Source organism: Ranitomeya variabilis, chromosome 2 (genome assembly GCF_051348905.1).
Source record: "Ranitomeya variabilis isolate aRanVar5 chromosome 2, aRanVar5.hap1, whole genome shotgun sequence".
NCBI lineage: Eukaryota > Metazoa > Chordata > Amphibia > Anura > Dendrobatidae > Ranitomeya > Ranitomeya variabilis.
The window spans coordinates 819,809,980-819,828,174 of NC_135233.1; the positions used below are offsets into that span (position 1 = coordinate 819,809,980).

Consider the following 18,195-nt stretch of genomic DNA (forward strand, 5'->3'; position numbering starts at 1 on the left):
GTAACAGGAGAAATTGGACCCCAAACGTTGTTGTGCAATTTGTCCTGAGTATGCTGATAACCCATATGTGTGGGGGTAACCACCATTTGGGCACATGGCAGAGCTCAGAAGGGAAGGAGCACCATTTGGAATGCAAACTTAGATGGAATGGTCTGCAGGCATCACATTGCGTTTGCAGAGCCCCTAATGTAACTAAACAATAGAAACCCCCTACAAGTGACCCCATATGGGAAACTAGATCCCCCAAGGAACTTATCTAGATGTGTTTTGAGAACTTTGAACCCCCAAGTGTTTCACTACAGTTAATAACTCAGAGCTGTGAAAATAAAAAATATTTTTTTTCCTACAAAAATGGTTTTTTTAGCCCCCCAATTTTTTTTCCCAAGGGTAACAAGAGAAATTGGACCACAGACGTTGTTGTCCAATCTATCCTGAGTCTGCTGATACCCGATATGTTGGGGTAAACCCCTGTTTGGGTGCACGGGAGAGCTCAGAAGGGAAAGAGCAATGTTTTACTTTTACAATGCAGAATTAGCTGGAATTGAGATCGAATGCCATGTTGCCTTTTGGAGAGCCCTGATGTGCCTAAACAGTGGAAACCCCAATTCCAACTGAAACATTAACCCAAACACACCCCTAATCCCAACCACACCCCTAACCACAACTTCAACACACCCCTAACCCTAATCCCAACCATAACCCTAACCACACCCCTAACCCTGACACACCACTAACCTTAATCCCAACCGTAAATGTAATCCTAACCCTAACCCTAGCCCTAACCCTAACCCAGCCCTAACCCTAGCCCTAGCCCTAACCCTAACCTTAGCTCTAACCCTAGCCCTAACCCTAGCCCTTACCCTAACCCTAACCCTAGCCCTAACCCTAACCCTAATGGGAAAATGGAAATAAATACATTTTTTAAATTTTTTTATTTGTCCCTAACTAAGGTGGTGATGAAGGGGGGTTTGATTTGTTTTATAGCGGGTTTTTTAGCTGATTTTTATGACTGGCAGCAGTCACACACTAAAAGACGCTTTTTATTGCAAAAAATTGTTTTTGCGTCTCCAGATTTTCAGAGCTATAATTTTTCCATATTTTGGTCCACAGAGTCATGCGAGGTCTCTTTTTTCACGGGACGAGTTGACGTTTTTATTGGTAACATTTTCGGGCATGTGACATTTTTTGATCGCTTTTTAGTAAGATTTTTGTGAGGCAGTATGACCAAAAACCAGCTATTCATGAATTTCTTTTGGGGGGGCGTTTATACTGTTTCGCCTTTGGTAAAATGGATAAAGCTGTTTTTTTCTTCGGGTCAGTACGATTACAGCGATACCTCATTTATATCATTTTTTTATGTTTTGGCGCTTTTATACGATAAAAACTATTTTATAGAAAAAATAATTATTTTTGCCTCGCTTTATTCTGAGGACTATAACTTTTTCATTTTTTCGCTGATGACGATGTATGGTGGCTCCTTTTTTGCGGGACAAGATGACGTTTTCAGCGGTACCGTGGTTATTGATATCCATCTTTTTGATCGCGTGCTATTCCACTTTTTGTTCAGCAGCATGATAATAAAGCGTTGTTTTTTGCCTCTTTTTTTTTTTAGGTGTTCACTAAAGGGGTTAACTAGTGGGACAGTTTTATAGGTCGGGTCATTATGGACGCGTCGATACTAAATATGTGTACTTTTATTGTTTTTTTTTTATTTAGATAAAGAAATGTATTTATGGGAATAATATTTTTTTGAAGATTCTTAGCGCATAAATTGGCCAATTCATGTGTGCCCATCAACCACGGCAAGGTGATCTCGTTCTGATGGGTCCTACTCTACCGTACATGCCACTCTTGGGCCACCAGCCTACAACTATGGACAAACATGTCACTCTAGGGCTAAACCTACAATGCGCTAAGAATCTTCAATTCATCTATTACTGTAAGTTTTATGAAAAAAAATTTTTTTGAAACAATTTGTGAAAAAATATTTTTGGGAAGTATGATTCATATTGGATATTTGTCTATGTTTTCACATGGCCTATATTCATGTACATGTGCTGCTGTGTTCTTTTTTATCTATATTATGCAGTTTGCAGCATGCACGTGTTCACATTAGGAGTGCCGGTTGGGTTTTTTTTCCTCTATTTAGTTACTGGATGCTGGCTGCTTCCAGGCTGATCTTGCACTCCTCCCATTGACCCTGCAGATGGAGGTAATCAACTCTACCTGCCCATAAATTGTAGCTTTAGCCCTAGAGTGACATGTTTGTCCATAGTTGTATGGAGGTAAACACCGTGTGCACAGCTACAAACTGGTGCTGAGACTAGGTACCCAAACCATATAGTAGTTATGAAAAAGTCTCGCACTCAACTTAAGTATGAATACGTGAATTTATTTTAGTAGCACCAGAAATGTTTCAGTCCTAGTGGACTTTCATCAGTCACGTGCTGTGCCTGGTTTGAACAACAACCACTATCATATGCAAATGGTATGCCTGTTGTGCAATTAAAGGCCGCCGTACTACAAGTCAGGGAAAATTATAAGAGGGTATATAGAATGACTCGACTATAGTACTAGCAGAAATGGGTCCGGAAGCACCCGAAAACACAGGGTGCCCAAGGGCTTTTGTAGCTGTGCTTGTGTGAGGAGTTCCTCCAGACTCGGTATCCACCATTTGTCTGTCCATAGTTGTAGGCTGGTGGCCCAAGAGTGGCATGTACGGTAGAGTAGGACCCATCAGAAGGAGATCACCTTGCCGTGGTTGATGGGCACACATGAATTGGCCAATTTATGCGCTAAGAATCTTCAATTCATCTATTACTGTAAGTTTTATGAAAAAAAAATGTTTTTGAAAAAATTTGTGAAAAAATATTTTTGGGAAGTATGATTCATATTGGATATTTGTCTGTGTTTTCACATGGCCTAGATTCATGTACATGTGCTGCTGTGTTCTTTTTTATCTATTCTATGCAGTTTGCAGCGTGCACGTGTTCACATTAGGAGTGCTGGTTGTTTTTTTTTCCTATATATATATATATATATATATATATATATATATATATATATATATATATATATAAGTTTGGACACACCTTCTCATTTAAAGATTTTTCTGTATTTTCATGACTATGAAAATTGTACGTTCACACTGAAGGTGTCAAAACTATGAATTAACACATGTGGAATTATATACTTAACAAAAAATTTTGAAACAACTGAAAATATGTCTTATATTCTAGGTTCTTCAAAGTAGCCACCTTTTGCTTTGAGGACTGCTTTGCACACTCTTGGCATTCTCTTGATGAGCTTCAAGAGATAGTCACCGGAAATGGTCTTCCAACAATCTTGAAGGAGTTCCCAGAGATGCTTACCACTTGTTGGCCCTTTTGCCTTCTCTCTGCGGTCCAGCTCACCCCAAAGCATCTCTATTGGGATCAGGTCTGGTGACTGGTGGAGGCCAGGTCATCTGGCGCAGCACCCCTTCACTCTCCTTCTTGGACAAATAGCCCTTACACAGCCTTAAGCCTTAACAAAAAATTAAGAAACAACTGAAAATATGTCTTATATTCTAGGTTCTTCAAAGTAGCCACCTTTTGCTTTGATTACTGCTTTGCACACTCTTGGCATTCTCTTGATGAGCTTCAAGAGATAGTCACCGGAAATGGTTTTCACTTCACAGGTGTGCCCTGTCAGGTTTAATTAGTGGGATTTCTTGCCTTATAAATGGGGTTGGGACCATCAGTTGTGTTGTGCAGAAGTCTGGTGGATAAACAGCTGATAGTCCTACTGAATGGACTGTTAGAATTTGTATTATGGCAAGAAAAAAGCAGCTAAGTAAAGAAAAACGAGTGGCCATCATTACTTTAAGGAATGAAGGTCAGTCAGTCCGAAAAATTGGGAAAACTTTGAAAGTGTCCCCAAGTGCAGTTGCAAAAACCATCAAGCGCTACAAAGAAACTGGCTCACATGAGGACCGCCCCAGGAAAGGAAGCCCAACATTCACCTCTGCTTCTGAGGATAAGTTTATAGGAGTCACCAGCCTCAGAAATCGCAGGTTAGCAGCAGCTCAGATTAGAGACCAGGTCAATGCCACACAGAGATCTAGCAGCAGACACATCTCTACAACAACTGTTAAGAGGAGACTTTGTGCAGCAGGCCTTCATGGTAAAATAGCTGCTAGGAAACCACTGCTAAGGCAACAAGCAGAAGATACTTGTTTGGGCTAAAGAACACAAGGAATGGACATTAGACCAGTGGAAATCTGTGCTTTTTTTGGTCTGATGAGTCCAAATTTGAGATCTTTGGTTTCAACCATCGTGTCTTTGTGCGACGCAGAAAAGGTGAACGGATGGACTCTACATGCCTGGTTCCCACCGTAAAGCATGGAGGAGAAGGTGTGATTGTGGGGGTGCTTTTCTGGTGACACTGTTGGGGATTTGTTCAAAATTGAAGGCATACTGAACCAGCATGGCTACCACAACATCTTGCAGCGGCATGCTCTTCCATCCAGTTTGCGTTTAGTTGGACCATCACTTATTTTTCAACAGGACAATGACCCCAAACACACCTCCAGGATGTGTAAGGGCTATTTGACCAAGAAGGAGAGTGATGGGGTGCTATGCCAGATGACCTGGCCTCCACTGTCACCAGACCTGAACCCAATAGAGATGGTTTGGGGTGAGCTGGACCGCAGAGTGAAGGCAAAAGGGCCAACAAGTGCTAACTATCTCTGGGAACTCCTTCAAGATTGTTGGAAGACCATTCCCAGTGACTACCTCTTGAAGCTCATCAAGAGAATGCCAAGAGTGTGCAAAGCAGTCCTCAAAGCAAAAGGTGGCTACTTTGAAGAACCTAGAATATAAGACATATTTTCAGTTGTTTCACACTTTTTTTGTTAAGTATATAATTCCACATGTGTTAATTCATAGTTTTTATGCCTTCAGTGTGAATGTACAATTTTCATAGTCATGAAAATACAGAAAAATCTTTAAATGAGAAGGTGTGTCCAAACTTTTGGTCTGTACTGTATATGAATGTGCACTGCTGAAAAAAATAAAAGGAACATTAAATCCCACATCCTATACATCACTGAATGAAATATTCCAGTTGTAAATCTTTATTCATTACACAGTGGAAGGTGTTGAGAACAATAAAACCTAAAAATGATCAGCGTAAGTTGGAATGATGCTCAAAATCAAAGTGGAAAATAAAGTTACAGGCTGATACAACTTCAGTGGAAATGTCTCAAGATAAGGAAATGATGCTCAGTAGTGTGTGTGTGGCCTCCACGTGCCTGTATGACTCCCTACAATGCCTGGGCATGCTCCTGATGAGGCGGCGGATGGTCTCCTGAGGGATCTCCTCCCAGTCCTTGACTAAAGCATCCGCCAACTCCTGGACACTCTGTGGTGTAATGTAACATTGGTGGATGGTGCGAGACATGATGTCCCAGATGTGTTCAATTGGATTCAGGCCTTAGGAACGGGCGGGCCAGTCCATAGCTTCAATGCCTTCATCTGGCATTGTCCTGCATTAGGAGGAATCCAGGGCCAACAACACCAGCATATGGTCTCACAAGGGGTATGAGGATCTCATCTCGGTACCTAATGCCAGTCAGGCTACCTCCAAAGAAATGCCACTCCAAACCATTACTGACCCATGCTGAAGGATGTTGCAGGCAGATCGCTGTCCATGGTGTTTCCAGACTCTGTCACGAAAGTCACATGTGCTCAGTGTGAACCTGCTGTCATCTGTGAAGAGCACAGGGCACCAGTGGCAAATTTGCCAATCCTGGTGTTCTGTGGCAAATGCCAAACATCCTGTACGGTGTTGGGCTGTTAGCACAACCCTCATCTGTGGACGTCGGCACTCATACCATCCTCATGGAGTTGGTTTCCAACCATTTGTCCAGACACATGCACATTTTTGGCCAGCTGGAGGTTATTTTGCATGGCTCTGGCAGTGCTCCTCGTGTTCCTCCTTGCATAAAGGCTGAGGTAGCGGTCCTGCTGCTGGGTTGTTGCCCTCCTTTGACCCCCTCCACTTCTCCTGGTGTACTGGCCTGGTAGCGCCACCAGCCTCTGGACACTACGCTGACAGACACAGCAAACCTGCTTGCTACAGCTCGCTTTGATGTGCCATCCTGCATGAGCTGCACTACCTGAGCCACTTGTGGGGGTTGTAGAGTCCATCTCATGCTACCACAACTGTGAAAGCACATCCAACATTCAAAAGTGACCAAAACATCAGCCAGAAAGCATTGGTACTGAGATGTGGTCTGTGGTCCCCACCTGCAGAACCACTCCTTTATTGACTGTGTCTTGATAATTGCCAATAATTTCAGCATGTGAAATTGACTGTCAAACAGTGTTGTTTCCTAAGTGGACAGTTTGATTTCACAGAAGTTTGATTTACTTGGAGTCATATTCTGTTGTTTAAGTGTTCCCTTTATTTTTTTTAGCAGTGTATATTACATAGATAGAAGGAAAGCCGGCAATTCATCTGCCGTGTACTGTATAATCACAGCAGGAGTCAACAGGAGAAAAGAGATGGATTAAATACAGTAAATACATGTAGAATGGATAGATATATAGATGTCAGTGACAAATACAATTAGTGCTGTGTGTGTACAAATTACTGTACATGTATTTATTTAATAAACAATTTATTTTCGGTAAAAAATGGCTTGGGCTCCCGCACAATTTTCGTAATCAGCAGAGGGAAAGCCGACAGCTGGGGGCAGATGTTTATAGCCTGGGAAGGGGATAATACCCATTGATCTTCCCAGGCTATTAATATCAGCTCACAACTGTATATTTAGCATTTACTGGCTATTTAAATGAAGGACCCTAAAACAAAATGATATAGGGTCCCCCTATAATTAATAACCAGCAATTCTATGCAGACAGCTGCCGGCTGATATTAATAGCCTAGGAAGGGGCCATGGATACTGCCCCCAGGCTAAAAACAACAGCTTTCTGCTGTCCCAGAAAAAGGACATATCTAAGAAGCGCCAATTCTGGCACTTAGCCTCGCTCTTCCCACTTGCCCTGTAGCGGTGGCAAGTGGGGTGATATTTGGGAGGTTGATGTCACCTTTGTATTGTCAGGTGACATCAAGGCCCAAGATTAGTAATGGAGAGGCATCAATAAGATGCCCCATTACTAACCCCATAGTCATAGTAACATAGTAACATAGTTATTAAGGTTGAAGGAAAACTTTAAGTCCATCTAGTTCAACCCATAGCCTAACCTAACATGCCTTAACATGGTGATCCAGAGGAAGGCAAAAAAAAACCATGTGGCAAAGAGTAAGCTCCACCTTGGGGTAAAAAATTCCTTCCCGACTCCACATACGGCAATCAGACTAGTTATCTGGATCAACGCCCTATCAAGGAATCTAGTACATATAACCTGTAACATTATACTTTTCAAGAAAGGTATCCAGTCCCCTCTTAAATTTAAGTAATGAATCACTCATTACAACATCATACGGCAGAGAGTTCCATAGTCTCACTGCTCTTACAGTAAATAATCTGTTATTATGCTTAAACCTTCTTTCCTCCAGACGTAGAGGATACCCCGTTGTCCCTGTCTAAGGTCTATGATTAGAAAGGTCTTTGTACTGTTCCCTCATATATTTATACATTAAAATAAGATCACCCCTTAGCCTTTGTTTTTCCAAACTAAATAGCCCCAAGTGTAATAACATATCTTGGTATTGCAGATCCCCCAGTCCTCTAATAACCTTGGTCGCTCTTCTCTGCACCCGCTCTAGTGCAGCTATGTCTTTCTTATACACCGGAGACCAGAACTGTACACAGTACAGTAGTCACATTGTAAGAAAACACAAGACACCCAGAAAAAAGTATTTTAATTGAAAGAATGACACAGACTCCTTTAATAATCTTAATTAAACCATACTTATGACCTCACCCATTCCACCGATGCCCTCATCATCTGCAAAAGAGGTGAAAAAAGCAATATTCCTCACCTTTCCGCAGAGATGCTGCTAATCCATTTGTCCCACAACAGGTCCAGCTCTGCTACATCTAGATGGGAGGCTGCATGGTTGCATGGTGCGACTATGCAGCCTGTCATCCAGCAGACACCGTGTGCTCAATGTCTCTCTGTGAACTCCTATTACCTATCTGATGGCACTGCTAGCATAAGAAAGTTCTCCTGCTTGCGGTGCCATCTGGCAGATCCTGCGAGTTCACGCCCAATGAACTCACTTCACCTTTCTAACATCAGCGCGAGTGTCGTGGGAAAATAAGCCTGCACCTTTTCTATCACATGACAAGTGATCTGATCAGCTGTCATGTGCCCCTTTCAGCCACGAGTGGAACTGCGGTCCTCCCACGGCTTTTAACCCATTAAATGCCTCTATCAAACTCTGACAGCGGCATTTAACATGCGCTTCTGGCAATCACGCCAGAAATCCGCCCATTGGCGACGCCCGTCACGTGATCGCTGGTCACCGATGGGTTGGCATGACATCCAGAGGTCTCCTGCAGACTGCTATCGTTGTCACTGCCAAATTGATATGAGCGGTTTACGGCAGATTCTAGTCTCCCATGGAGACTATTGAAGCATGCCAAAAGTAAAAAAAAATGTTTTTAAAAATATAAAAAAAATAAAAAATATTTAAAAGTTCAAATCACCCCCCTTTCGCCCCATTCAAAATAAAGCAAAAAAAATCAACTATACACATACTTGGTATAGCTGGGTTCAGAATCGCTTGTTCCATCAATATATAAAAATAATTAATCCAAGTGGTAAACGGCCTAGCGAGAAAAAAAAATCGAAACGCCAGAATTACTTTTTTTGGTCGCTGCAACATTGTAATAGAATGCAATAATGGGTGATCAAAAAATCGTATACACACCAATATGGTATCAATAAAAATGTCAGATCGGTGCACAAGAGCACAAAAATAAGCCGTCACCCAGCCCCAGATACAGAAAAGTGGAGACACTACGGGTCTCGGAAAATGGCAACATTTTTTTTTTCAAACTTTGGATTTTTTTTCACCACTTAAATAAAAATGAACCTAGACGTGTTTGTGGTCTATGAACAGGAGAATAATATTGACATGTCAGTTTTAGCATTTAGTGAACATGGTAAAAAAAAATCCAAAAAACAATTGGGGAATTGCACTGTTTTTACAATTTCACCGCATTTGGAATTTTTTTTCTGTTTTCCAGTACACGATATGGTAAAATCAATGAAGCCATTCAAAAATACTACTCGTCCCACAAAAACAAGCCCTCACATGGCCATATTGACAGAAAAATAAAAAAGTTATGGCCGTGGGAAGAAGGGGAGCAAAAAGTGGAAACGCAAAAATGGAAATACCCCTGGTCCTTAAGGGGTTAAGATGCAGTTCAATCTTCTTTATAATATGACTATAATTTTACATTACTCTAAAAACAAAACTAAATAAAGAAATCCGATTTTTCACAGGGAAATAAAGGTGATCCTGGAATACCTGGAAAAGCTGGTTCATTAGGTGTAAAGGTATGTTTATATGTTCTATATACAGTACATTAAAGTGGTTAATCCTCTATTTTTTTATTTTAGCAAATGTGTTGAGGATAACTTCTAACTTGCTAGCTCAGACCAGACCAACTAGACATGTCCGTCAGTTTGCTCCAGCTGAAAAACAGCATATGGGAAATCTCTTTTTCGATTGGAGAAGGCTAGTAGACAGACCTGGTTATATACTCCTCCATTATCTATCTTGTTGGTAAGAGGAGCACTAACAAGTACAATCTGAGAACCTGTTATAATATTCGTTATCTAATTCCCTAAAATCATGTTCTAAAAAATGTATTAAAATAAAGATAAATTATCAACCCCTTTAAACGTTGACTCTCCATGCTTATAAGGAATCTGTCACCACATTTGACCTGTCTAAACTATTAATATGGCCACTAGGGTTATAGACTTCTGAAAAGAGTGATATGCCTCATATCAGATGCCTTGTTGTTGATAAATCAACTTTTATCACTTTATGTAAAATACGTCTTCCAGGCTATGAGGAGAATGCTGCTTGTAAGATAACTGCCTCCAGAGCTTATTTTACATAAAGGGGGTGATACTAGTGTCCTGTGTAATGGCCATTTCCTGCTCTCTTAATCTCACTTTAGAGCTGTGAGTCATTATACCTGACACATTTGCAGGATACTATCATCTTCATATTTCATCTCACAGGCAGACAGGGATGCAATATTGTTACAATACAACAGAGCTCAGAGAGCTGCAAAAAATCTGTTTGCAAGAAGACAAATTTCAGTTTTCCTGTTCTGTGTTACTGTGTTAGTTACTTGAATCACTCTGGCAACTCCCCTTTTATTTAAAATAAGCTCTTGAGTTATCTTCCATGCAACAGACTACCCATAGCCTTGAAGAGGTCATTTACGTAAAGAATAGAAGATGATTTCTCCACTTCAAGGCATCTGATATGAGACATACAGGTAGGATTTTTTTCAGCAGTCTATAAACTGTATGCAGATTTTAATGGTTTAGATAGGGCAAATGTGGTGACAAACTCCCTTTAAACTCTTACAAACTGTATTTTTGTATGCTCCTACATACAGTGGCATGTAAAAAGTTGGGCACCCCTGTCATGATATGTACTTTTGCCCTGTCCTGTATTTGCATAATATGCCATTTGATGTATGTAAGGGTACTGTCACACAGTGCAATTTTGATCGCTACGACGGCACGATTCGTGACGTCGTAGCATCGTATGATTAGTCGTAGACTGCGGTCACACGTTGCAATCACGGCGCTGGAGCGATGCCGAAGTCCCCGGGTAACCAGGGTAAACATCGGGTTACTAAGCGCAGGGCCGCGCTTAGTAACCCGATGTTTACCCTGGTTACCAGCGTAAACGTAAAAAAAACAAACAGTACATACTCACATTCCGGTGTCTGTCCTCCGGCGTTCTGCTTCTCTCCACTGTGTAAGCACAGCGGCCGGAAAGCAGAGCGGTGACGTCACCGCGTCACCGCTGTGCTCGCTTTCCGGCCGGCAGGCGCTCACAGTGCAGAGAAGCTGAGACGCCGGAGGACAGACACCGGAATGTGAGTATGTACTGTTTGTTTTTTTTATGTTTACGCTGGTAACCAGGGTAAACATCGGGTTACTAAGCGCGGCCCTGCGCTTAGTTACTTGATGTTTACCCTGGTTACAAGCGAACACATCGCTGGATCGGTGTCACACACAACGATCCAGCGATGTCAGCGGGTGATCCAGCGACGAAAGAAAGTTTCAAACGATCTGCTACGACGTACGATTCTCAGCAGGGTCCCTGATCGCTGTTGCGTGTCAGACACTGCGATATCGTAACGATATCGCTAGAGCGTCACGAATCGTACTGTCGTAGCGATCAAAATTGTACTGTGTGACAGTACCCTTACTGTTCTCTGGTTTCCATTAGCTGTAATTTATGTATTTTCTTGTGCTGGGAGTTCACCTGTAACAATATGTCTCTTTCCCCAACAATTGCATTCCTGGACTCTAATGTAATTATGTAAGTAACCTGTCTCCTTTCCACGAGCACAGACAAGAGACCCATGTGTGATCTAGTCAGTTGTGTGTTGGATACTGGAAGAGAAGGAACCGAAGCTGTCTGAGGAAGCAATCGGTATCCGTGTGATTGTGGTGGATCTGTTGGACTCGTTGTAGGACTATTGTTTCGTTTATCGGGTGCGGGATTACTGGAAAGCACCTCCAGATCTGTTTCTTTACTTGGACTTATTGTGAACTTCTTGTGGACTTGAAGGACATTATGGATATTTGATGTTGTATGCTCCCTGCTTTAATAAATCTCGTTGGATCGTCCCTCGGCCTGTTGTCCCTTCGTGCTCTGCCGTACACCCCGTCACAACCCCTAGTCAAAATTACTGTTATTGTGAACAGTTAAGCAAGTTGAAGATGAAATGATCTCTAAAAGGCTTAAAGTTAAAGATGACACATTTCCTTTGTATTTTAGGCAAATATACATACACATATATATACATATGTACTGTAAAAGTGATTATATATATGTATGTTTAAAAATTACAAAAAGGAAAATGGGCAGATGCTAAAGTTTGAGCACCCTGCATGGTTAGTACCTAGTGGCACCCTGTTTTGTAAGTATCACAGCTTGTAATCAGTTTCTGTAGCCAGACAATAGTCATTCAATTCATTTTTAAGATATTTTCATCCATTTTTCCTTGTAAAATTCTTCCAGTTTTGTGAGATTCCCGGGTTTGTCTTCCATGCACTGCTATTTTGAGGTCGAGCCACAAATTTTCAATCACTGGTGTTCAGATCAGGGAACTGTGAGATCCATTGTAAAACCATCATTTTGAGCCTTTTGAGGTAGTCTATTGTGGATTTTGATCATTATCCATTTGTAGAGGCCATCCTCTATTCAACTTCAGCTTTACTACAGACAGTGTTGTTTACATCAAGAATTTGTTGAAATTTCATTGAATCCATTCTTCCCTCTACTTGTGAAATGTTCCTCGTACCATTTACTGCAAAACCACCCCAAAGCATGATTGATCAACCCCCATGCTTAATGGTTGGTAAAATGTTCTCTTCCTGAAATTCTGTGCCCTTTTTTCTACAGCCATACCTTTGATCATTGTGGCCAATGAATTCTGTTTTAACCTCATCGATCCACATGACTTGTTTCCAAAATGCATCAGGTTTGTTAGATGTTATTTTGAGCTTCTGAATCTGATTTTTTTTTGGTGATGACCCAGTAGAAGTTTTCTTCTGATTACTCTTTCATAAAGGCAATATTTTTGCAGGTGTCTCTGAACAGTAGAACAATGTACCACAACTAGTGTTGAGCGATACCGTCCGATACTTGAAAGTATCGGTATCGGAAAGTATCGGCCGATACCGGCAAAGTATCGGATCCAATCCGATACCGATACCCGATACCAATACAAGTCAATGGGACTCAAGTATCGGACGGTATTCCTGATGGTTCCCAGGGTCTGAAGGAGAGGAAACTCTCCTTCAGGCCCTGGGAACCATATTAATGTGTAAAATAAAGAATTAAAATAAAAAATATCGCTATACTCACCTGTCCGACGCAGCCGGGACCTCAGCGAGGGAACCGGCAGCGTTGTTTGTTTAAAATTCGCGCTTTTACTTGGTTACGTGAAGTCCCGGCTTGTGATTGGTCAGGGCGGCCATGTTGCCGGGACACGGACCAATCACAGCAAGCCGTGACGAAATTACGTCACGGCTTGCTGTGATTGGTCCGCGTCCCGGCAACATGGCCGCCATTAACCAATCACAAGCCGTGACATCACGGGAGGCTGGACATGCGCGTATTTTGAAAAGCGCGCGTGTCCAGCCTCCAGTGACGTCCCGGCTTGTGATTGGTTAATGGCGGCCATGTTGCCGGGACGTCACTGAAGGCTGGACACGCGCGCTTTTCAAAATACGCGCATGTCCAGCCTCCCGTGACGTCCCGGCTTGTGATTGGTTAATGGCGGCCATGTTGCCGGGACGTCACTGGAGGCTGGACACGCGCGCTTTTCAAAATACGCGCATGTCCAGCCTCCCGTGACGTCCCGGCTTGTGATTGGTTAATGGCGGCCATGTTGCCGGGACGTCACTGGAGGCTGGACACGCGCGCTTTTCAAAATACGCGCATGTCCAGCCTCCCGTGACGTCCCGGCTTGTGATTGGTTAATGGCGGCCATGTTGCCGGGACGTCACTGGAGGCTGGACACGCGCGCTTTTCAAAATACGCGCATGTCCAGCCTCCCGTGACGTCACGGCTTGTGATTGGTTAATGGCGGCCATGTTGCCGGGACGCGGACCAATCACAGCAAGCCGTGACGTAATTTCGTCACGGCTTGCTGTGATTGGTCCGCGTCCCGGCAACATGGCCGCCCTGACCAATCACAAGCCGGGACTTCACGTAACCAAGTAAAAGCGCGAAATTTAAACAAACAACGCTGCCGGTTCCCTCGCTGAGGTCCCGGCTGCGTCGGACAGGTGAGTATAGCGATATTTTTTATTTTAATTCTCTTTTTTACACATTATTACATTAATGTTGTTGCGATACCCGATACCCGATACCCGATACCACAAAAGTATCGGATCTCGGTATCGGAAATTCCGATACAGCAAGTATCGGCCGATACCCGATACTTGCAGTATCGGAATGCTCAACACTAACCACAACTCTAGAGTCTGCTAAATCTTTCTGAAGGTCTTTTGCAGTCAAGCGGGGGTTCTGATTTGTTTCTCTAGAAATCCTTCGAGCAGCTCTCACTGAATTTTTGCTTCGTCTTCCAGACCTTTTCTTGACTTCCACTATTTGTGTTAATAATTGTTAGGGGTCGAGTTCCCGCCTCTGCACAGGGGGAATCTCAGTCCATCTCTGCTGCGGTCTCCCATTCTTCTCCTGCTGCAGTGGAGCCTGCTCAGCGGAGACATCGGTCCCAGCGTCTCGCTCATGGTGACTCTGTGCAAAGAGGTGCTGCTGCCTCTCCTGCTTCTGCCATTGAGGCCAGTGTTGGGCAGCGGCGAGCAGATGCTGCTGGGACTAAGTCCTGCTTTCCTCGTTCTGAGCATGCCCAGAGTAAGATCTCTCAGTGGAGATCGAGGGTCACATGTTCAGATACTGCTGTCAATTCTATTGGTCCTTCTAGGAAGGTCCTGTAGGTGCGCAGGCTCTGTAGCAGCCTCTCATTGGTCCTTCTAGGAAGGTCCTGTACGTGCTGCCACTATTTAAGGCTCGCATGGCCGCACAGCCATGCGCTAGTGTCTTTTCAAGTTATGTGCTTTGCGCCAGTGTGGTCATGTGGTTGTATGTGTTCAGAGACCCGGCTGAAATAAGCCCCTAGAATGCTGGCACCTCCGGCGAGGAGATTGTGTTTGAATGTATTCAGGGACCCGGCTGAAATAAACCCCTAGAATGCTGGCACCTCCGGCGAGGAGTTTTGTATGCATGCATGACCTGTTGTGAATTTGGATTCTGGGCTCCCCCGGTGGCCGCTTGTGGAATTGGACTTGTCATCCTCTTTCCTGTTTCACCTGTTTCCATCAGTAGTGGGTGTCGCTATTTAAGCTCATTTCTCTGGTGGTTTCTTGCCGGTCAACAATGTTATCTGATGCCTCTCAGTGCTTGTTCCTGCTTCTGACAACTACTAGATAAGTTGGACTTTTGTCCATGTTTCGTTTTGCCTATTTGTTCCAGTTCACAGCTGAAGTTTTGTTACTGTGTCTGGAAAGCTCTCGTTGATCAGGGATTGCTACTCTGGCGTTATGAGTTAATGCCAGAGTTTAAGGTAATCTCTGGATGGTGTTTTGTTAGTGTTTTTCTGCTGACCATGAAAGTATACTATCTGTCTTCTGCTATCTAGTAAGCGGACCTCAAATTTGCTAAGACTATTTTCCTGCTGCGTTTGTTGTTTCATCTGAACTCACCGTCATTATATGTGGGGGGCTACTGTCTTCTTTGGAATATTTCTCTAGAGGTGAGCCAGGTCTTATATTTCCCTCTGCTAGCTATTTAGGTCTTAGGCCAGAGCTGGGCATCTAGCAATAAATAGGAAATGCTACCTGGCTATTTCTAGTTGCGCGGCAGGCTTAGTTCATGGTCAGTATAGTTCCATCTTCCGAGAGCTTGTCCCTCTATAGGCTTGCTATGATCTCTGCTTGCAGAGATCATGACAGTTTGACCGGCCAGTAAAGTGTTTAAGACCCAGGTTGAGAAAGGAGAGTTATAAGAAGTCTGCTGGAATTTTTTTTTTTTTTTTTTTTTTCCTCCAGTTTGCCTTGCTGCAGTCTTTTTTCTCTCTCTCCTCCTAATCTCTGTATGGCTCTGTGTGCACCTGACAATAATGGATCTTCAGAGTGTAACTGCGGGTTTGAATAATCTCATCACGAAAGTACAAAATTTACAAGATTTTGTGGTACATGCTCCAGTATCTGAGCCGAGAATTCCTTTGCCGGAGTTCTTCACAGGGAATAGAGCTAGCTTCCAGAATTTCCGAAATAATTGTAAGCTTTATTTGTCCCTGAAGTCTCGTTCAGCTGGAGACCCTGCTCAGCAGGTTAGGATTGTGATTTCCTTGCTCAGGGGTGACCCTCAAGATTGGGCCTTCTCATTGCCAGCAGGGGATCCTGCGTTGCGCGATGTGGATGCGTTTTTTCTGGCCTTGGGCTTGCTTTATGAGGAACCTCATTTGGAACTTCAGGCAGAAAAAACTTTGATGGCACTATCTCAGGGGCAAGACGAAGCTGAGGTTTACTGCCAAAAATTCCGCAAATGGTCTGTGCTTACTCAGTGGAATGAGTGCGCCTTGGCGGCAACTTTCAGAGAAGGTCTCTCTGATGCCGTTAAGGATGTTATGGTGGGGTTCCCTGTGCCTGCAGGTCTGAATGAGTCCATGACAATGGCTATTCAGATTGATAGGCGTCTGCGGGAGCGCAAACCGGTGCACCATCTGGCGGTGTCTATGGAAAAGACGCCAGAAAGTATGCAGTGTGATAGAATTCTGTCCAGGAGCGAGCGACAGAATTTTAGACGGAAGAATGGATTGTGCTTCTATTGTGGGGATTCTACTCATGTTATATCAGCATGCTCTAGGCGTACAAAGAAGCTAGATAAGTCTGTTTCCATTGGCACCATTCAGTCTAAGTTTATTTTGTCTGTAACCCTGATTTGCTCTTTGTCATCCATTGCCACGGACGCCTATGTTGACTCTGGCGCCGCTCTGAGTCTTATGGATTGGTCCTTTGCCAATCGTTGTGGTTTTGATTTAGAGCCTTTGGAGACTCTTATTCCTCTGAAGGGGATTGACTCCACCCCATTGGCTAATAATAAACCACAATACTGGACACAAGTAACCATGCGTATCAATCCGGATCACCAGGAGATTATTCGTTTCCTGGTGCTGTATAATTTACATGACGATTTGGTACTGGGATTGCCATGGTTGCAGTCTCACAATCCAGTCTTGGACTGGAGAGCAATGTCTGTGTTGAGCTGGGGATGTAAGGGTATTCATGGGGACTTACCTTTGGTTTCTATTTCGTCGTCCATTCCCTCTGAAGTCCCTGAGTTCCTCTCAGATTATCAAGACGTCTTTGACGAACCCAAGCTTGGGTCGTTACCTCCGCACCGTGAGTGCGATTGTGCCATAGATTTGATACCGGGTTGCAAATATCCAAAGGGTCGTTTGTTTAATCTGTCCGTGCCGGAACATGCTGCTATGCGGGAATATATAAAGGAGTCTTTGGAAAAGGGACATATTCGTCCATCTTCTTCTCCCTTGGGAGCTGGGTTTTTCTTTGTCTCAAAAAAGGACGGCTCTTTGAGACCATGTATTGATTATCGGCTTCTGAATAAGATCACTGTTAAGTACCAATACCCATTGCCATTGCTTACTGATTTGTTTGCTCGTATAGAGGGTGCTAAGTGGTTCTCTAAAATTGATCTTCGTGGGGCGTATAATTTGGTGCGGATCAGGCAGGGGGATGAGTGGAAGACCGCATTTAATACGCCCGAGGGCCACTTTGAGTATTTGGTCATGCCTTTTGGTCTTTCTAATGCCCCTTCAGTTTTCCAGTCTTTTATGCATGATATTTTCCGCGATTTTCTGGATAAATTTATGATAATATATCTGGATGATATTCTGATTTTTTCTGATGACTGGGACTCTCATGTCCAGCAGGTCAGGAGAGTTTTTCAGGTTCTGCGGTCTAATTCTTTATGTGTGAAGGGGTCTAAGTGCGTTTTTGGGGTCCAGAAAATTTCCTTTTTGGGGTATATTTTTTCTCCCTCTTCCATTGAGATGGATCCCGTCAAGGTGCAAGCTATTTGTGACTGGACTCAGCCCTCCTCTCTTAAGGGTCTTCAGAGATTTTTGGGCTTTGCCAACTTTTACCGCCGATTTATTGCTGGTTTTTCGGATGTCGTTAAACCACTGACTGATTTGACCAGACATGGCGCTGATGTTGCTAATTGGTCCCCTCATGCTGTAGAGGCCTTTCAGGAGCTTAAGCACCGTTTTGCCTCTGCCCCCGTGTTACGTCAGCCTGATGTGAATCTGCCTTTTCAGGTTGAGGTTGACGCTTCGGAGATCGGAGCTGGGGCAGTGTTGTCGCAGAAAGGTTCCGACTGCTCCGTCATTAGGCCTTGTGCCTTCTTTTCTCGCAAATT

General features: G+C 43.4%; 1 protein-coding gene across 1 annotated transcript in view; it reads left to right on the top strand.

Annotated features, from left to right (window-relative positions):
* The window catches only part of COL21A1 (collagen type XXI alpha 1 chain), a 614,795-nt gene that overhangs the window by 527,571 nt on the left and 69,029 nt on the right, over nucleotides 1-18,195 (top strand). The window contains exon 20 of the mRNA XM_077290009.1: nucleotides 9,465-9,518. Within this exon, the coding sequence (XP_077146124.1) occupies nucleotides 9,465-9,518 (54 nt within the window). The remainder of the gene's footprint in view (nucleotides 1-9,464; nucleotides 9,519-18,195) is intronic.